Genomic DNA, 21,490 nt, shown 5'->3' on the forward strand with positions numbered 1-21,490 from the left:
GTGGGCGGGCGCCTCGGCCGAGCTCTCGCTGGAGCCGCCGCTGCTGGGCTGCCGCGACATCCGCGATGTCAGCGGCGTCCAGTACCTGGGCTCGGGGTACACCAAGGCGGTCTACAAGGCGGTCCTCAACCGCACGCTGGCCGTGGCTCTGAAAGCTGTGGACTTCGGCGGGCACGACATCGCCCATTGCGTGCGGCAGTTCTCCGCCCTGGGGGACTGCTACCGCCTGGCCGCATACAAGATCGTCAAAGAGATGATCCTGCTGCAGCGGCTGCGCCACACCAACGTCCTGCAGGTACGCGGGTCGGGCGCGGGTGGGTCGCGCTGATTTTCCGCCGTTTTCTTAGTCCTGCCGCGGGCAACCTGTCGGAGCTGCCGCCACCACTCCCAGCGCGCGAGGGGAGCGGGCCGGGACCGTGCTGCGGAGCTCCCGGGAATTTGCACACACATCCCCTGCCCTGTTCCGCGGGGAGCCGCAACCCCGCCGAGAGGCGCGGTGGGGGCCGGCGGTCGCCGAGACAGATGTTCCTGTCCCTGGCACGGCGGCTCCGCACCTCCTCTCCCCATCACATATCCGCGGGGAAGGCAAGAGGCGCGTCGATGGGCGCTTTCCGCTGGCAGCAGCGGTTCTCACCCCCCGTTGACAAGTGAATCGCCCTGGCCGGGTCCGGGGGCACGGTCGGGGCACGGTGCGGCATGCGGCGCGTTCCCCCTGCCGCTCGGCATCCCCCCGCGGCGGCTGGCCGTGCGGCTCGTTCTCTGATCTCTCTTCCTCGTAAACAGAATGAATATTGAGGTGGGGAAAGGGCCAAGGGAGAAGGCTGAGGAAGAACTCGGAGGTCCAAAAGTACTCCCCAAATGCGGGAAATAAAAGCCGGCTTGAATGCGAGAGCCGCAGGCTCCGGACACCCCCGGAGAGAAGGCGGCGGCAGGGTCACCCTGGCAGCCTCTGCTGGGGCTCCCGGCGGGCGCAGCCTCGGCGCCTGCTAATTCCACGCAGCCCCGGCACACGGGTCAGCCCACGGCGTGCTCACCCAGGACAGGCCGGGTGTGAGTCTTGCTGGCCGGTGCGCCGGCACCGCGGCACTTGCCAGAAGGGGCTGCATTGTAGGACTGTTACACATCAGCATGAATCTCAGCGGGTCCATTTGGATGTAAATGCTGGTATGGAAATTCCTATTGCGTTTCGCATAGCACGAGCGTTGCAGTAGAATAAAAAATGAACGTTAGACCAGACGGTCTCACAGTAGGTGCTTTTTGAACTGAATCGGGTAAAGGAGTTTTGTGTTTCTTCTTCAGCAGCTGCAGCAGGAGTACCAGCTCCCCCACGAGAACTTCGGGTCCCAACGATCAAAGCTCTCGAGTTTCATATACTGTTCAAAGGCTGGTCGTTATTTATCCATGCCAAGAAAATAGATATTAACCAACCTTCCTTCCTTCCTTTCTTCCTTCCTTCCTTCCCTCCTTCCTTCCTATTTCCGTATTCTTTCCCCTGTGGTGCTAGGTCCACCTATGATGCATAGGGTGAACAACATCTTGCAATATGCAAATACCTGTGCTCTTAGGAAGGATGTTAGTTACTCTTGTTATTCTCTGATAAATTCTTTTTGGAAAAACCGTGCTTGGGTGCAGCCATCGTTACTGATTGTGTTGACAGCAGGAAACACACCCTAATTGTAAGCTGTGAGAGGATGTTTCTTTCCCCCCAAGATTGTCTTTTTTTTTGCTCAGTGTGAGTTGGCCAGGTTGAACTTGAAGTGTGTATTTTTAAAGCCGTGAGTCATTTTGGTAGGCACTAGTGTTTCTTTCCCGTGTTACTCTTGTATAGTTTTCTTCTCTGGAAAAATTAATTTGGCATTAGTTTGGAGCCAGCCATCCCTCCCACAGAATGTAAGGGGGTTGTGTTGTCTGTCCCTTGCATGTGCGGGCAAGGGGGTCCTCCAATAGTGCTGTCGAAGGTGCCCACAGCCCCGCTCCCCTCACAGAAAACCTTGGAGGAGTTGCAGTAATTCACTCCTCCATTCTGGGATGTCAGGTAGACTCTGGAGGGGGAAGGAAAGGTGAGATGTGGGGTGTCTTGTGGCGGGGGGCTGGAGCAGAAGCAGCTGGAAGATGTGCAGGCGCTTCCACCAGCGCTGGAAGAAACACGCCCAACCTCTGTGCTGGGAAAATGCTCTCATGGGCAAAAATCCTGTCTGTTAATTAGGGCTTCATATTTACATGCCACCCAATTTAAAAATAGATTACATTTAAATCAGAAACATGTTTTCAATTTCGTTCTGATTTTGTGGTTGTGTTTTCTTTTGCCTGCCCTCCGGCAGCATCAGCCCCGGTGGTGCTGCCAGGCTCAGAGCAGGAGCCCCTGGACATTTCTCCCACTTGTTGTTTAACACACTGCATTCTAGGAGTGCACAGGGACGGATCACTGTGGCCTGAGTGAGGGTCAAACGTATGATAAGGCATTACCTTGAAAGGGACTGTAAAAATCAACCTGACAGTGTCTGTCTGGGCACTGTTGGGGCAGCACTGTGGGCCAGGAGCAAGTCTCTGGTGTCATGCGGGAGCTCTACAAGTGGTGCAGAAAATGGGCACCGGCAAACAACATGAAATGTATTGATTATATCTCTGTTAAAATGTCAAAGGGGACAGGATTGGCCGACCTCATGATGGATTTTTAACTTGTTTTCAACGGAAGCAGACCCGGGGCTTAGAATTCACTGTCCAGGGTTTGCTGCCGAGGCAGAGGAAATCAGTTCAAAAGTCAACGTCTTCTCCCCTCCCCTGCCTTTTTGACAGGCGCTTCAGCTCATATTGGAGCTGGCGGACCGCACTAGCTACGGATGCCAAAGGCACGACACCACATCTATTGGGCCAGCAAGGGCCGGGAACTTTCCTGCTTTTGCTTCTTACCTCGTTTTTGCTCCTTTTCCCTCCCTCCCTCGCGACTCCCGGCGTACCCAAACGAGAGTCGGCTGCTATAAATAGCAGGGAGGACATGCCACCCTCCTGCCACCCTGCCGTGCCGAGGGAGGGCAAGGCTCGCGGGCAGCCCACAGCAGCCCCGGCTGAGGCAGGTGGGAAGAACCGGGAGGGTTTGGGCAGGGCGGTGACACCCGCCCGGTCGCCCCTCCGACTGCGGCCGGCGGAGTCCCTCCAAGCCCCCGCCCGGGGCTGGAGGCGAACCGGGGCTGCTGGAAGCAAGTCTTCCTCCGCCTCCCCACGCTGCGGGCGTGGGAGGGAGCGGCCCCGGGGACCCATCCACGCAGGCGGCCGGCAACCACCGTGCCTTGAGCCCTCCCTGCCTCTCCAGAGCATCCCCGGCCCCGGTCAGGGGCTAGTCGGGGTGAGTGCATACTCGAGTTTCTTTTGCTGGAAATAAAGTTTTGTGTCGGTTCAGTCCTAGGAAAGGGGATTTTCCTGTAAATCTCTGGCAGCTGACAGCCTGAAGTGTAGTTTGTAAGATAACAGGCTTGTTCTTTACTGTCTCAGCAGTTCTCATTCTGGCCTGTCTCTTGTCAAAATCAGCTTTTTTTTTTTTTTTTTTAGCCATCCTTTTTAAAAGACTTGATTATTGTACAATGTATGATAGAAGGGAAAAGAGCTCTTTCCAGAAAGTACCAGTGCCTTCAGACAACATGCTGACATATTCACTGTGCCCTCCGCCTGGGGAAAGAGCCAGATGTGTCAGCTCTGGCAGATGTGGTGAATCAAGTCTAGCAAAAGAAATGCGGAAAACCAACAAGAGGGAGAGTGATTTCTCATTAGGCAATGCTGAGGCAAAGGCAGCTTGCCTTCCTGTTTTTATTTCTGTGCTCTGCCCATCACTTGCACGAAGGGCCAGCAGTGGGCCGTCGCCCCCCTTGCCCCTGCAGTCTGGGGCTGCCCGAGGCTTCCTGGGGTGGCAGCCGCTGGGAAGGGCAGGTGCAGGCTGCAGTGGAAATATATTTGCTTTGGAGTGAGGAAGAGAGGGGTAGTTCATTAAAGTTGATTTTATAATGAAGGGCACTGGGGAAGAGGGGGAATTGGGTCACTGATTTATTGTAACAGAGGATTTAGTAGCCCGCTAATTGCTTTGCAGTCACTCTGTGTCAAATGCAGTGCCCGATCTCTTCCTTGCTGTGGTTTCTTTTCTTGCAGAGTTCAAATGCTGCTGTCTGAATCCTGGCTTTTCGTGCATTTTAGTGGGGAAGATGATTTAGTGTGCTTTAATTCCTCCCTACCCATATTTGAGGAAGAAAAGAAAATCAAACCATTTGCAGTTAATTTCAAACGACGAACACGATTGTAGTGACACAAAGGCAATGTTTGATTTACTGTAATAACGTAATTATAGCCCTGGAGTATCAGAATTAAGGGTGTTGCCATTCTTTCTTCGTTTGCATTGCTGAAGAGAAGGGGAGGGAAGGTCTGAAACTGCAGATATTTGGAAAAGTGCAAACTTATTTCTGTGACAGCTATTTATCAGCACTTCCAGTGTGAGTTCATAATGATTCATTTAAGAAGGAGCTACCGCTTTCTTAAAAATACACACAAAAGCTCAGGGAGAAGGGTTGGCTTTGTCTGAGACTGATGGGAGACACTAGCTGCTAACAGCACCATTGGCTTGCTGGCAGCCCAGACAAGGCCTGTTCATTTGGTGTAAAGTTTAAACGTGCAGATGAAATACGAAGATGGCATCTGCACTAAAAAAGTCACCATCCAAATATCTAAACAGTTTCTGTATGAATTGGTTCAGTTAGTTCTATTGTATTTTTAAGTAGTCATGATTACAGTGAGAATATTTGTTTCTTGGAAAATTAAGTACAATAGTGCTGCAAATAATACATCACTTGCTGCTGACAAATAGACTTAAGATGTGCTAACCGATCACAATATTTTTAAATACCTATTTTAAAATAAGATTTTCTTTTCTTTACATGTGATAATTAACAGAAGTTTTTACCCTGGTGTTTTCCCTATACATATGCATAGCCAACAGTATAGGACATTTTTAATTTTAATGTGAGAATTAAAATAATGAAGCTTTTTATCCAGTTTGCTTATTCCAGGTGGAAGTAGACAATCTTTCCAAGTCTGAAGAAAGTCAGTATACAATTAATTTCCGGTGCAAACACATTTGCATAGGGAGTGTATGGAGTCTTGAAGATCTGGTCCTTCACCATCCTTCTTGCAGGAATCCACAATTGTTTTCGCAGAAGGCTGGGGGAAGGGGAGATCGTGCTATGGTGGAAACAGCTACTCAGGGACCTGAGGACTGCCAGCGGGTGGGCACTGAATCCCTTTTGTGATGGTAGTGGTGCAGGATTCTCAGCAATAAGTCTCAATCCGTGTCTGGCTGGACTTTGATCATCACATCTTTGAGAACTGCTAGCCTGTGAAAAGTGCTGCAATTACTGGATGAGTACACAGAGAATTTGTGATTCTGAAATTTGGATGGGGCAGCAGAGGTTTCCAGCTCTTGGGGATCAGACCTTTCAAAACCAAGTACCTAATGAGAATTAACCTTCCAGGCTGGAGCTGGGGTTGGTTGGGGTCTGACCATGCACCCCACGTATACTCATCCGTAGGGCATTGATGCAAGTAGGAGGGTCATTTTACATTGGGAATGCTTTCTAATGCTTTTCTAAAATAGCTCAGTTGGGCTTCTTCTGGGAGAGGTTGGCTAAAGATAAATGAGGCCACTACGCGGTGCAAGACCTGGCTGACACTGTTTAAATGGCATTTGTATCAGAGAAACTTCAGATCTCAGACAGATGAGCCTACCAGGTCTTGTCAGTGGCAGGAGAGGTTTGCAGCTCTTGCTGGCCACCTCTGGAAGTTGCTGCCACCACTGCTGCCCAGTGAGCAGTGATGGAGCTACTTCTTTGTCCCAGTCAGTTCATTGCTTGACGTTGCCATAGGTGCACCTTGAAGGAGATGAGACATCTAAGTTTCTTGAGCACCCTTCAAAATTGTTAGTGGTGGTTTGATATAAGGTGTTGGGACTGGACATTCATGTGGGTGGAGAGAAAAAAGCAGGCAGTGCCACCTACTGATGGCTCGGTGGAGACAGCCCGCAGCTGCTAACAGATGTCCCCACAGCCCCAAGGAGCTGGGGTGGAGTGGAGAAGGGCAGTGAGAGCAGACAGATGCGGTTTGGCGAGGAAAGAAGAATTACACAAAGTGCTTCTTTATTGCAAGACTGCTTCCCAAAAGGCCCAGATGTTATCCTGCACTTTTAAGAGTGAAGAAAGGATCTGTTAACAAGAACTCCAGAGCTGCTGGAAGCATAGAGCTGATACAATTGCAAATCAGCTCTAACTGTTAGTGTCCCTGGAAGGCAAGCTGCACATCTTGATGCTTAAGTCACCAAATAACATTTTTTCCCATTGAATTCCTTGGGATGGCAGAGGGTGTTCAACTTGCAAAGCTGCTGGTGGGAAGAGCTTTCCATAAGGCACGTGCCATCACATAAGTTAAAAGGGCTACATTGTCCCTACTTTTGAAAGTAGCATTCATAAAACTAATCCCAGTCATTTGCTGAATGATTTCTATGGTTGCTTCTCAGTTTTATGTGCCACGTAAATCATTCCAGAAGACTCTGGTTTGAATTTCTTCCTCCTTTATGGGGGCTGATGACTTGCAACCTCATCCAGTTTCTTTGAGGAGAGCCCAGCATTGCTTCTTCTATACAGTGGCTTGGAGAGATCACTGGTCACCACAGGATGCTGTGGCTATGATACAGTTCTCCCTTGCTGTTTGCCTTTTTTCATGGGAGCAATAATGAATGAACAAGGCAATTCCACCCTGTCAATATCCTGACCTGGAATTAGTTATGACCGGGACAGAATTGTACAGAGAAGCACATGCTTTTTATAACTTACCCTTTCACTCCCTGCTGCCTGCCCCCCTGCCCAGTGTGGGGTAGCTAGGTAAATCTCTTCTCCCTGGTATCTAGTGATAAGACATGTGGGAATTGTTCAAAGCTGCACCGTGGAAGGTTGAACCTTGACATTAGAAAGGGTTGGCAAACACTGAAACAGGCTTCCTAGAGAGGCGGTCAATGCCCCAAGCCCATCAGTGTTTAAGAGGCATTTGGACAATGCTCTTAATAACATGCTTTAACTTTTGGTCAGCCCTGAAATGGTGAGAAGTTGGAATAGATGTCATTGCATATCTCTTCCAACTGACCAACTGAAATATCCTAGCCTATCGGATCCAATCCAATCCTATCCTTGAATCATATAATTGTGACCTTTTGGACATGTTCTGTCTTCTAGTTGCAGCTCTATTTGGAAAGGGCAGGCAGGTCTGTGGTGGTTGACCAGGGAGACAGGAGATGACCCCTGGAAGGATATACCAAGGCTGGCATAGCTCTGCCCCTGTGGCCTTCTGCTTGCTGCCTGGATGCAGAGAGCCAACTGGTATATTCAGGCATTAGCTGGGGCCATGCTTGGAAGTGTTCCAGCCCTGCTTTGTGAAGTGTCGGTCTCAAATATGCAAGCTGGAATTTTTTAAAGATTTTATTTGTGGATTTTTGTTCCAAAACAGTCATCTGATGGTTCAGGTAGATGCCTTGTGGCATCTAACTTCTATTGCCATTTTTCATTTCTGTGATGGCCTGTGATGACAAAAAACTTGACAAGGTCTTGTTCTCACAAGCAGTGTGCTAATACTAATATTGACTCAATACTGATTTTAAAGGAGTTGTTACTTTTCGTTGCACTTAGCTGAACTGCTCGGTTTAGGTAATAGACACCAAATGTGGGTATTTTATATTGTTTTAGGCCAAATTTGGAACAACTTAGTTTGGAAAGGCTTGCCTTTTTCTAAGACTATGTAGCTGCAGAGAGACTCCAAGCTTACTTTAAAGCTTACCATGATAAAATAATAAAATTATATCACTCAGATACCTAAGAAACAGGAATTACAGAGATGGATTTATGTTAGTGAACCCAAGACAAGTTTTTCTGAACATATGATGCACAGAGGTTATTTGACAGTTTTGTAATGCAGAATCATGTCATAACAAAAGGTTGAACTTGCAGTGCAGTGGAACTGAATGCAGTGGCTGTGGATGGAGGTGAGGGGAGCTTGTGATCTGGCTATTTACAAGATAATGAATTATGCCTCCAGTGATATCAGCCTGTTTCCATTGAATTCGTGGTTGTATGAGGGATCTATTTGTCTTCACTGGAAGACTTTACAAGAGTAGGCTGCTTGTCTGACTAAATATTTGCAGGGTTGGGCCTTGAGCTTGTGCAGTGCAATGCAAATTCAAAGTCCTGTAAATGTTTTTAGTAGAAGAATTTTCCACTTCAGAGTATAAGGAAAGCAGGGAGAGTAAAAGGGAGATAACATTACTAAATCATAAGATTATAGCCAACATAATCTGTGTCAGAGCAGCAGGTATGTATGGATATGTATACACACATATATATATAAAATATATGGAGATATCTGTGGGCCTCTATGGATACAATGACAGATACGGTTAGATACACGTACAATTCTGTTTCTAAGTACTGCATTCCAATTTTTCTGTTAATAAAAATGTTTAATTACATGTTCACTAACAGTGCCAAGTGTGAGGTTCTTGTACCTTCTAGTTCTTCTGGAGTTTAGTGCTAATCATAATAATACATTTATAAATAAAAACCTAGACAGAGCTATGAATTTAGAGTTTAATATTTGAATCCCCCACTGCTTGCTCTAGGTTCCTGTATCCAGCAGCCAAGGAAATCCTGCCTCACAGCTGTCAGTGCACAGTTTGGGTCCCGGTCTCAAAAGGTTCTGCGTAGTGCTGGGAATACCCTGTATGAAAGTCTTTTTCCAGTGAAACTCAGCACTTTGCAGGGCTTGATTGCTGGATTTCAATGGAGGAAAATCAATTTATTTCTTGTGTACCATCTCTATATATTCTTAGCAGGAAAGTTGACATTGGATTGATCTTTATTAAGTTTAGACATTTCGGGGAACTCATCCTTTTTCCAGGGAGATGCATGTTACAGGTTTGCAGGTGTTTTTGGGCTGTGTAGGTGGGGCAATGTATAAAAGTATTTTAGTATATATTTAAAAAATATATAAAACATATTAAAATATAGGTGCAGATATTGTGTATACATTTGATATCAAAACACACATATGCATATATGCCATACATACACACATATATATATAGATCTGTGCTTGTGTATATATGTATGTATATTTATATATGTATATACTATCAGCAATGAAGGGAAATACTTAAAACACGAGTTACTAATAGATCTTAGTGACACAAATGTCTCAAATCATGTATTGGTAAATCATAGCTGTATCAGGCAGTGCTGGGGGTTTCTGCTCTTGCAGGGACTGTTTGAGTGCTCCAGGGATGAAAGGTGAATCCAAGGACTGGTTGCGTAAAAATATTACATTCACTTAGCAGTAAAGTAGCTTGTAAAATGTGCTGTTCTGGTTTTGAAACATAGCAGCTCAAGCAAATGGCTCATCAAAAGGTTACCAGTGCCAGTGGGAGCTTTTTATTTCTTCTGGGCACTGAAGCAGTTCAAAATACAGTCTTGACACCACCAGTTTTGATTAAGTAACCCTGTGTCCATATATTTTTGAAAAGAAAGGATGTGTGAAGTGTTGACTGCTGTTGCTCTTCATACAAGTGAAATTTTATTTAATTGCGCTTTTCTATTGTGGACAGCACTTGTGCTGTACTGTACTGTAGTCAGTGTAGGCAAGTCCAAATTAAAAGAGAAGAGTGTTAGAATTCTGAGAATTGCTTCTGGTGTAATGCTGTTGAGCCTGTCACTTATGTTACAGCTGGTAGTGGTGTACTTGAAGTTCTTGTTCCTGGACTCATGGAAATCTCACATTCATTAAAGAAAAAAGGGGAAATTTCCAGTTCTTGCGGTTGTAGAAGAAGAAAAATATTCACAATGTGTTGTAATTTTTAGGGAAATGGCATGGTCTGTACAGGGACATTTTACCCTCCAGCAGCCAGGGCAGTGAGCCTGCCACAGCCTGGCAGCTGACCCAAGCTGAGCTGACAGAGCCCCAACTGGGGAAAGTGTTTGGAGACCCTGGCTAGAAAAGGTGGGTCCTACTGTTTCTGGCTGAGCAACCTCCATAAATGAAATGTAACACTTTGGCAGTGGTTCTGGCTTGACATTTATTTTTCTGAAAGTCTGACCAGGGCGCTTACGCCAATGCAGGAGGGCTCATCGTTTGCACAGTCTTACCCTGCTGATGACAGCTTAATAAGCTTCTTTATTTGTGTTTTTATTCAGTAAGCATGTTGGCTTTTGTGTAGAGGATGACCTCTGCTTTTGCCCTCCCCCACTGCCCCAGCTCCTCTGAAAGGGGCACCTCTGTCCCCTCAATTTGTAGTAAAAGGGAATTGTAAAGGGAGGCAAACTGACCGGCTGTAGGGACATAGGCTCCTACAGTTCAATATAACTTTTACAGAGGCTGACCTGTTGTGCCCACCATGCTAAAAGCTGTTGGTAGTCAGTGGGAGTTTTGGGTGCAGAAAGACTAATGCAGGACTGAGCCATTATGACCGAAAGAATCCAAATGGTGAGGGACTAATTCAGTAAACAGGACTACTCGAAATGAATTACGGCACATGATGTGAGAACAGGTCAACATTTCATATCTGGCGTACGTTTTTCTAAACAGATAGAAAGGCATCCCTGTATCATGACTGTTTGCTATTAGATTCTACACAAAAATATATTGGGATGGCATTTAAATGCAGTGACTCGAGATAGCAAAAAGATGTGGGGTTGTATTTCTTTCCATTCATTTAATTGGAACCATACTGATAAAGCGTATGAAAACCATCACTCTTGAATATGTCTGAAGTGTAGCTTTGTGACGCTGAGAATGATGTCCAACCTAATAGAATTTCAGATAGAAAAGATATTTTGGCTCATCTTTTGCTTCCAGCTATATTCAGTTTCCCCGTGTGGTTATTTTTCTTGTTATTTTATGCACCAGCTATCTGTTTCTTACTTCACTGTCTGGGAATACAAACCATTCTGTCTCGTTTCTGACCTTAAAATGGATTGGACAAAAACAAAAGGAAGTTAAAAAAAAAAAGTGTTTTGGGTGGTACCTCTGTACTTGTTTCTGGTGTTGTGTAAGTAATCTTCTTAAACAAATGGCCCAAGTATTACTGTCTGGGAATATTTTGCATCCACATATATATATTCTGTGTGCTGGGTGGTGGTTCATCAGGAGGGGATAAATGTAACCATTTTAGATGTTTAACTGGCTGTTGGGACTTGCCCAGTTTGTAATCATGGTAATTGCACATACAAATATGGCCATGTAATTACATGTGCATTTTTGCGTTTACTTTCAGGAGTTCATTTAGAAAAATATAAATGCATCCCAATAAATCCTTTATATCTCAGATTTCTGTGCTTTTATAACTATATAATTATGTAATAACACTGCATCTGGAGAGGCTTCACTTAAGTAAAAGCAATAAAGAGCTCAGATTGGAGTATATATATTTTGAGTTAGACTTATACTAACTTGCTCAGTACTGTGTTTTTCAGCTTGTAAGGCTGATTAAGTTCAGCAGTACTTGTGCAAAAATTTTTTCTTGGGAGAATGAAGAGCAATTTAGTATGAAACCAAAACTAGATCAGGTCATTTAAGCTTCTACAATGACTGAAATGATTAATGGGTCTTAATATAGTAAAATACACACTGAATACTCAGATACTCGGGCAGTGAAGACTTTTGCCAAGGTACAAATTGGACACTCAAATGAAAGATCTGCTTACGAGCAATGTTCCAACTCTCTGAGTTCAAACTTAAATCATTATTATTACTATTGACATTCATGAATTGAGGTAAAATAGACGCAAATGGGTACTGTAATTTCTACTTATGTGATAATATGCACATAAATAGATAGTAAGAATAATTTCTCAATATTTTGTGTGCACAAACATATATGTTTAATGTTTTTATAATCTAAAGGAATGGATAATTGTTGTTTGTCTTCCGTATTCCCTGAATTGTTTTCACAAGTGTTGAGAATGTCTGTATTCAGTGTTACTTTGAACCAACAGTTGTTGTGATACTGTTATTTCCCAGTCTGGATTGCTTGCTGATTTCCCTCATGGCTTTTTTCCCAATGGATAGTATTACTGTGCTAAAGACAAAAGCTGAACTCTGCGGATGATAAAGAAACAGATGCTAGATTTTGACATTCAGAAGTGAGGGGTTTTCAAACCTACTGAGATTCATCCTGCCTCCTCAGTCTGCCCACACGCAAGAGAGATGTGAAATCGTTGGTAGAGACTGCAGAATCCAACTTGTCCCTGAGAAAATAGTATATATCGTGTTAAATATTTTAATTTAATTTAATGTATGGTTTGCTCAGAAGGCTTAAACAATTGTGCTGATGTGATCCTCTAAGATAGTTTGTAGCACACAAAGATTTAACTCCTGTCACTAAGCTGCAGAAAAATGATGTCACAGATGATAAGTTACAAACTCAAGTCTGGTCCGAATGGCTCTAAATTAAGAAATTATTGCTGTTGATATCTTTGTCATAGTTGTGGCAGTAAAGACAAAGGTCTGTTTTCGTACTTCAAATGTTCATGTTGGCATCTATCACAAATTCTCTTTTTGGCATGTTTTAAAATAAAATCTTCTAGCTCTTTTTTTTTTTTTCTTTAGGTTAATGTCCGTGTTTAAGCAGCTGTTTTGAAATACACTGCCATTTTTACACCAAAAAGAAAAATTGTTTACTTCTTTTACATTTTTTGGCACCCTTTTTTCCTTTAAATGTAGACAGCTCCAGTCAAAACTAGCAGCATGGTTCATAACAAATCCCGTATTTGCTGACTTTAGCCTGGTCTTTGCTTTTCTGCCTGGGAAGGTCACAAGCCGTAAGAATGTGCTTGATACTGGAATCTGCTCACAGCGGCTGTGTGCAGCCTCAGCCCGCTCCCTCCAGCAATGGCACTCACTAGTCTGGCTCTGCTTTCCTCATGATTTCATGTTGGTCCCTGTTCTGGTCTGCATGAACCTGGCTTCTTCTGCAGGGCCATATCTGAGTCCTCTCAGCACAGAGGAGCCCCCTGTTATCTTTCCTGAGCTTTTTAATTAAAAGAGGTTTGAAAAATCAAATTACTCAAGGCAAGACAGTAGAGTAACAGCAACAGGGCGTTTTTTAATGCTGCATTTTCACACAGGCCCTTTTACTGCATGTTTTATTTGACTGGGGGCAGAGATTACATTTAATTTTATTTCATGTGCATGCTGTTCTGGCTGGAAAGTTGCGATCAGATCCTTATCAGGCTCATTTAACAGCCTCTCTGTCAGGGCTTGGCAGGAAGTTTGTAAAAGGCTGTCCCTCAGCCCTGTCAGACATTGTCCCACTCCATATAAAGCAAGACATCTCTTCTCCACGGTCTTTAAATATTCTTCTTGTGCAATTACTTGTGCAAGTAAAAATCATTTAAATGTCCTTGGAAAGCAAATAACAGAAGAAGCTGGAACATAGCTGAAATTATCATTTAAATACTTTAAAATTGTAGAAGCTACTGGCAGATAGTATTTGGAGTATTTGCCCTGCTTCAATGATACTGTACACAGAAGTCCATCAGGTATAGCAAGAGGCAATTTCTGTTTCTGCATTCATGCATATTTTAAATTATTGCTGTTTTTCTTCTTATGTGTTTGTGGTGGGTTGACCCTGTCTGGATGCAAGATGTCCACCAGTGCCACCCTCTCACTCCCTTCCTCAACTGGAGAGGGGAGACAAAATATAAAGAAAGGCTTGGGGGCCAAGATAAGGACAGTGGGAAATCACTCAGCAATTACTGTCATGGGCAAAACAGACTCAACTTGGAGAAAAATTAATTCAGTTTATCACCAATCAAATTAGAGCAGGGTAATGAAAGATAAAACCAAATCTTAAAAAGACCTTCCTTCCACTCCTCCCTTCTTCCTTGGCTCCACTTCACTCCTGATTTCCCTATCTTCTTTCCTGGGTAGTACAGGGGGATGGGGAAAGAGGGTTGTGGTCAGTTCGTCACGCGTTGTTTCTACTGCTGCTCCGGTGTGTGGGGTCCCTCCCACGGGAGACAGTCCTCCGTGAACTTCTCCAGTGTTGAGTCCTTTGCATTAGGTTACAGTTCTTCATGAACTGCTTCAGCGTGGGCCCCTTGTAGGGTCACAAGTCCTGCCAGAAAACCTGCTCAAAACCTCCTTTGGGAATCCACATGCTGAGGTACGTTACATTGATATTACCTGGTTGTGCTTGTTTTCAGCTCTATGGCTATTGCTACCAAGACAGCAATGACATCCCAGACACACTGACAACCATCACTGAACTGGGCTCACCTTTAGAGATGATTCAGCTTTTACAGACTTCCTGGGAAGACAGATTTCGGGTGAGTAACAACTGTTTTATAAGAACTCTGAAGAGAGTGAGGAATACAAAATAATATTATGAAGCAGGGGTTATGTACTATTCAGTGCAATTCACATTTATTAAATGTCTGTTTTGCATATGATTACATCTTCATTTAGAAACAGTATTTAGCACTCCCTTTCTGCAGCATTTAAGATGTTGTACTGTTTTGTCTGTTGATGTTATCTAGTTGTAGCCAGTTATATGGTTTTTACATGATATCTTCAAATATTTCTTTCTTGTTAAAGCTTGAGGGCCAGGATTTTTGGCATTGAGCATTGTGCTCTGCAACTGGGATTTAAACAATAGAAGGATGTTACATTTCTCTCCTGATCCTTATCATAGGTTTGTTTTATAATTGTTTTCTACCGCTTCCTGCTCTATTCGTTTTTTACTGGAGGAAGAGTGAAATAAATGTACACAAATCTCAAACCCAGTTTGTCCACCGCATTGGCAATTTACCAGGAGCATGAAGGTCACACTTAATTTGTCCAAAATGAAGCCAGACTGCAGCAATGCTTTGATCAAGACAGCGCTGTCTCGCTTGATGTATGTTGGGATGTGTCGTTGTCTGAAGTTAACTCCCTAGGACGTTGAAAGGCAGCAGCAGTCTTCATCTAAAACACTTTGGATTGCTTGGCTGCTCTGTGCCAGAAAATTAAAAGTGCGCCTGACTGATCGCGGAGTCGAAACAGCAAGGTGCAGCCCACGTCTGTGCTATTGAATTCCTGCACTCTCTGAAGGCTGCGAGCAGGATGCCTGTCAGAAATGGTCCCTGGGCCATGCTGCCTTCTGGATCGTGTCTGAGGACAGTGCGGCAGAACAGCCTTGGTCCCGGTCAGACCTGGCACAGAGACCCTGCTAGCCAGTGTGCATGTGGGATTAAGTTCCTGTGCCCATGAATGTTCCCTGGCAGAGTTTGTGTTACTGATATAGCTGCAGCAAGTGTGTTCCCTGTGCTAAGCTTCAGGTCCCTTTTCCTGAAAGAAACATGATCTTGATAAGCAGTACAGGTACTCATCAGGGCTTCCAAAATACAGAACCACCTGCCTTTGTCTTTTCTCATCCAGGGAATGCAAATTGTGGACTGTGACAGAAATGATGTACTAAGTAAATGACCAAGAGATATAGTAGATTATGGGTAATAAACAGAGAAGCTTCCTTCCAACGTGAATATTTCTGAGTGAGCAATTGCAAAGGGAGATAAAGGTGCTGAGCTGATTCACAGAGGTAGAATTATAAATGAAACATTCCTGTGACCACTGTAATGAAGTCATGCTCATTAGTTTGTCTAGGATGCAACTAACTTAAAGAGGAAGGAAATAAAATTGTGTCTTCTTGATACGTGAGATTTGTTTGTGGTCCAGTCCTGTAAACGGCTGCATAAATACATGACTTTGTTCCTACAAATAGTAATTTCCTTGTATTGAGGAACTCAGCAGTAAGCTTAGTAAGCCAGGGATATGTGATACAGAGCAAAGCCGCCATCTGTGTGCTTAAAGCTTGTCGTATGGGGACATTTGCAGTCTCAGCCTGGCAACAGGTCTGTACAGCAGAGCCTGTTGGGGTTGGTCACAGAAGTTGCTGGTGCAGGAACAGGGGCTTTTCGACTTTTGAGAAAAGGCAATAATTTCAGATGACAACCTGTGTTTTTATTCAAGCTTTTTTTATTCAAGTCCTGGGTTTGTTGGCAATTGAAGATATGTATATTATAGGCTAGTTTGGGCTGGATGTGCTTTTTCTATACAGTGTAGTGAGGGATGACACATACATGAGTCCTATGTCCTTCCAGAGGGAGGAAAGCGTGGTCAAGTTTGGCATTCCATAACCAGGCCTATCTACACCTGTAAGCATCTCCATGTGAACTATGGTATCCTGTAAGTAGGAGAAAAATGTTCTTGTCTGGTCAACCATGACAATGAGTATGTAGAAGCATGAGATAGTCTTAATGTCCCACAAGTGAAGGGTCTATGAGGGATAGTTTCAGATATGCTCAGCTTTCTTATCAAGGATGTGTTTAGGTGTTCCCCTGAGTGTATCATTTATGTCCCAAGATTAAATTTGGATTTGACTCCTTTAATGCGTGTGCCCTTAACATTGTATTTTAACAGAAAGCAAAGATTATGTATAAACAGTAAAAAGCTTGCTAGACTGACTAAGACCTGTTATTAATTTAATACATAAAATAAAAATTCCAGTGTTTAACTGTGCTCATATTAATGCTATATTTGCATTAATAGGTTACATAGTGGATTCTAAAGGAATGTGTGAATTGAAACCAGTACTCTGGTAAAGGGGCGGAGTTCAATGTTCATCGAATTTGCTGTCTAATAACAGTTCTTCAAGTTGCAAACCTCAAAGTGGTGCATGAGAATCCATCAAGGCAGACCCGCCAAGGCAGATGGACATATGTGCTCTACCTTGAGGCATGCTGAAGAGTTACAGAGGAGCTGTGGAGCTCCTCTTCCTGGGAATTTACTTCCTTCTCCCCTGGAAAAAGCCAAACATCAGAGGAGCCAGTGGAAAAAAATTTTAAAAGCAGTCAAAAGGCATGATCAGTACAGAGGCAATACAGACACTGTCTGCAGTTGGGGCTCCAGGCATGGGTGCAGGGCAGTCCAGCCAAAATTTCCAGACCTGGAGTTTGTAAAAGAGCAGGATCAGACTGTGTGGTCAAGGCCTGTGTGTAATGTCTTATTAAAAGTTAGTGCTTTTATTTCTATTAAAAGTAAGAATAGCAGCAATGAGCCCTGCTTCAAGAATAGTGTGGGAAAGCACTGGTAAAGAAGCTTATTTTTGTTTCAGGTCTCTAAGGGTTTTACAATCAGCTGTGTTAATCCTGTGAAAAATACCTTGGTTGCAACACTCAGTTTTGAGGATAAATTATAATGCTTATATTAAGTCATATAATTATGAACATATCTTCAGCTAAAGTGGTTTCGTTATATACTTTCCACTGAGAAAATAATGCAAAGTACCCTTGTTTTTGTGTTTTAGATATGTCTCAGCTTAGTTCGGCTTCTGCATTATTTGGCTCACTCTCCTCTTGGCTCTGTGACATTACTGGATTTTCGTCCTCGGCAGTTTGTGATTGTGGATGGGGAGCTGAAGGTTACAGATCTGGATGATGCCAGCATTGAGGAGAGCTCTTGCACCAGTAACAGTGACTGCTTCATGGAATTCCCTGCGAGAAACTTCACCCTGCCCTGTTCGGTTGAGGGACGGTGTCAGAGTATGAATGAAAAGAGGAATCTCTACAATGCCTACAGGTATGTGATTGGATAAGGTAGTAGAGAATTAAGAGTGGACCTAAAGCTCCAGCATCCTTTACAGTTATTCACCTCAATAAGCACATACTGTCTCAGAACCAACACCCAAGAGTCAGCGTAGCCGTGAGTAATTGTTTAATTTGTGAAAACATGTAGCATTTATAACTTTTGAAAAGTTTTACATACTCTATGATTCACCACTCAGTGTGTTGGCTGAAAGACAACACAGAATCAGACTGAATTCTTCACACAAGTAGAGATTTTCTGCTTCAGAAGCAGAAGCACTTGTGGAGCTGGAGGCCCACAAACTCTGTGGTGAGATGATTCCAGCAGCTCTTCTTTGGTGTGAGTTCAGAAGGGTCATCATGTGTTTTCCACCACCAGCTGAGTAAAGGGCTGATTTCAGAGGCAGAATTAGAGCTCACTTAACATCCTGCACTCTGGGTAATGCTCCTCGCCTTGCCAAAGCCTGCCATGGTAGGGTGATAGCAGCCCTGGTGCAGCCATGGGGCTGCCAAAACCACCCTCAGTTGCTGAAAATCTGGGGTGTAAGCCCAAACCTTATAAAGCAAGAGGTGGTCTTTTCACCCTCCCCTCCCAGCCCTTGGCCTCTGTGGACAGGAACTGGGGGACTCACTCCCAGTGTCGTGCTCACAATGGGGGACACATAAATGATGGGTCATGCTGGATCAGTTGGCCATGCTGAAGAAAGTGTTCAGCTGATGCATCCATGTTTGAAATTTGACTTTAAAGGCGCCTCCAGATTTACGACTGAGCCCTTCTGGGCAGTGTTTTTGTGTTTGTGGTCTCAGCTCTTCCCCACTGGCCATCACTCCCCTCAAAGGGCTGAGGGGGATGCTGGGGGAGCTATGTCACTGCATTCCAGGGACTCAGTAGTGGATGCTCAGTGCTGCTGCTGCTGCTCTGTTTGAGCACTGCTGGGACAGGCGGGCAGCTGCCTTGTCTGATCCAGATAGGAAGATGGAGATCTCAGAGCAGAGTCATAATGGTGTGCTCATTTCTTAGACTTCCCTTTCAAGTATCATGCCATTCACTGCCTGCCAGACCACAGTGAGGAGAGGCTGCTCCAAAGAGAGCTTTCTGCTTTGGTCTCAGGGCACTCACCGGCATGTGTGTTGCATTAGCTGACCACACTGAAATGGGCTACACCACATGACAGCCATCTGCAGTTGTGCAGTGCAGTATTTAGTGTGTCCTGCAGAAGTTTCCATTTCCATTTGCTTGGCTTAAAGATCTTGCTTAGCTTGCTAGCTTTTGGTTAATACTGTTTTACTGGTCTGGCTAAGAAACCTTTAGTAGGCACCCATCCATCTCGGTGGGAAGTGGGGATATGTCTGTGGTGTGGTGGGCTTGTGGCAGGTTGCTGGTCATGCTGAAGGAAGTGGTCTTTTTCTATTACAGTTTTTAGTATTGCCTTTGAACCGCTCACCAGCATGTATTGCACACACAGTGCCCCAGTGTTTTCAGCTCCTGTTTTAACTTAATTTGATAGAGACAGTGGGGTTTTGTTGAACAGTGGATGCATGTTATGGTAGGCTGTGACCACCCATGCTAGGGCATTAGGACAAACCCTATGCACTTCTCTCAGAAGGTGAAATCCTCACTTCATTAGGGCTAGGCTACTAAATTTCTTATTTTCATGGATGGACTCTGTTGTTCTAGGCTTAGAGGCTAATCTCAGTAAGGGGTTGCTGGTGCTGTTAGGTAGAAGCAGCAATATGTCGAACAATGCATAAACCCTCTATAATTGTCAAACATAGCACACCCTAGCCTTGAAAGCATTCTTAGTCTATCTAGCTGGTTTCTTTATGAGGTAAATAATTAAAGGAGAGAAAATATTTGGGAAAAACCTCTACTATGCAAGAACTGGCCCATCATGACTTTCAGATGGTTACCTCCTGTCACAAATGTGTCTCTATGGGTTTTCATCCAAATGTTTGGATGAAAAACAGTTTTCAAAGCACTGGACAGTTTTGAAAGTAAGCATAATTAATATTTTGAAGTAGTAACCAATGGCTGAAAGGAATTCTCCTTCATTGACAATCCTTAAATTAAGATCAGGTAGTTCTCAAAAAGAAACAATTTGTAGGAACAAATGTAAAAAGATCTGACAGTCTGTGTTATGCAGATCACAAGGGATGCCACTGGCCCTGGAATCGATGAATAACAAATGTTTCTGCAATTAAGTTGTGCAGACGCCAGTGTCTATACATGTCAGAATTTCTCATGTGGGTGTTTGCGTTAGAACAAGTCATATATTTCTGTAGCCGTGGAAAAACAATAACCTCCATGACTTGCTTCCAGCCAGCATTTAGCAAAGTAAATGACAGCTACTGAATTTTTGCAAAGAACTATTTACAATCAGTTGGACTCTGCTTTAGGGATAATCTCTAAGCAAAAACAGTGAGGTAAAATTTACCAGACAAATTATTCATCACAAATGTTGTGCTGCTCTTCAGATATCTGTATGTATTTATACTGCATGTTTTATACTCACTGTTAAGGAAACCTACAAGGGGATAATCCCAGTTGGGAAAATCATAAATACTATTTTTGTAAGGGATGGAAAAGGGAGGTACAATCTCAAGGAAACATTCATTGTATAAGTAGAATTTCAGCTCAATAATACCTGCATCTATGATGAATTTTTGGTATCAGTAACCTAATTTCTTAATTTGTGCTAATGTAAGGCATCTGCTGGCCTCCCTCAAGTATGAGTCCCTGGGGGTTTCCATTTGACAGTGTGGTCTCTGTGTATGAAAAAGCATTTACTTTGCTTTGCAAGTTAGATGTGAAGCATGGAAATTCCTCAGTTGCGTTCATGTTCTTTTCTTCAGCTAATATTTATGTCCAATAGTTCTGTTTATATTGTTGATCATGAACTGTCCATCTCCATCTTAGGTTTCTATGACACTGAGTTTGTTGCAATATGTAGTAATGTTGGAAGAGTAATAGAACTTTAAAGAAAGAATATGAAAATTAAATGTACTACAAGGGATGGTAAAGGCATATTGTTTTTTCTTTTGTAACTAAAAATACTAAAGTGGAGTGGTGGATTCTCCTTCTCTGGAGATACTCAAAAACCATCTGGACACAATCCTAAGTAACATGCTCTGGGGGTCCCTGCTTGATCAGGGAGGCTGGACTAGCTGACCTCCAGTGGTGTTTTCCAACCTTACCCATTCTGTGATTCTGTGTGTGTGATTCTGTGATTATACATCCATCAGTGAATACCTACATGAATGCACCTTGAATATAGATAAATGATGAGAATAGAGAGGACATTCTGTATGTATTCTAGTGGGGTTAAAACAATAGAAGAAGGCTTTCTCCTGTCAATTAGTTGGAAAATCTAACAAAACTGTAGAAAAGAAAATAATAGTCATTTATTTGAAATGAATAGAAATATGATTTATGCACTTTCACGGTTTGAAAAAAAACCCAAACCCAAGACTTCTGGGATTGATTGCTTTTTAGTTTGTTAGAGTACAGACAACTTTGCAAATAGTCATCCATGGGGCTTCACAGCAAATTGCTATATTAATGGAACATTTACATGTAGGTACAAGGCAGCCTTGTGTATAACAGCGTAGTCTAGGTATGCCAGACAGCTGTGTGAATAGTCTCAGCTATGTATTTATTTGACTATAGAATATGGTTATATTTCCTGAATAGGTCACTGGCATATAAGCAATAGGAATTTTATTCCTTAGGATGTTCAGGAGTTGCCAGACATTTTTCTAATTCTTTAAAAAACAGTTTCAATATGGATTACTTTTTTATT

General features: G+C 43.7%; 1 protein-coding gene across 1 annotated transcript in view; it reads left to right on the forward strand.

The window, feature by feature from the left end:
- Nucleotides 1-21,490, forward strand: part of PKDCC (protein kinase domain containing, cytoplasmic) — a 36,658-nt gene that overhangs the window by 967 nt on the left and 14,201 nt on the right. Inside the window, exons 2-4 of the mRNA XM_027641699.1 lie at nucleotides 2-295; nucleotides 14,274-14,396; nucleotides 17,414-17,685. Coding sequence (XP_027497500.1) covers nucleotides 2-295; nucleotides 14,274-14,396; nucleotides 17,414-17,685 — 689 coding nt within the window. The remainder of the gene's footprint in view (nucleotide 1; nucleotides 296-14,273; nucleotides 14,397-17,413; nucleotides 17,686-21,490) is intronic.

This window comes from Corapipo altera, unplaced genomic scaffold (assembly GCF_003945725.1).
Source record: "Corapipo altera isolate COAL_440 unplaced genomic scaffold, ASM394572v1 48b, whole genome shotgun sequence".
NCBI lineage: Eukaryota > Metazoa > Chordata > Aves > Passeriformes > Pipridae > Corapipo > Corapipo altera.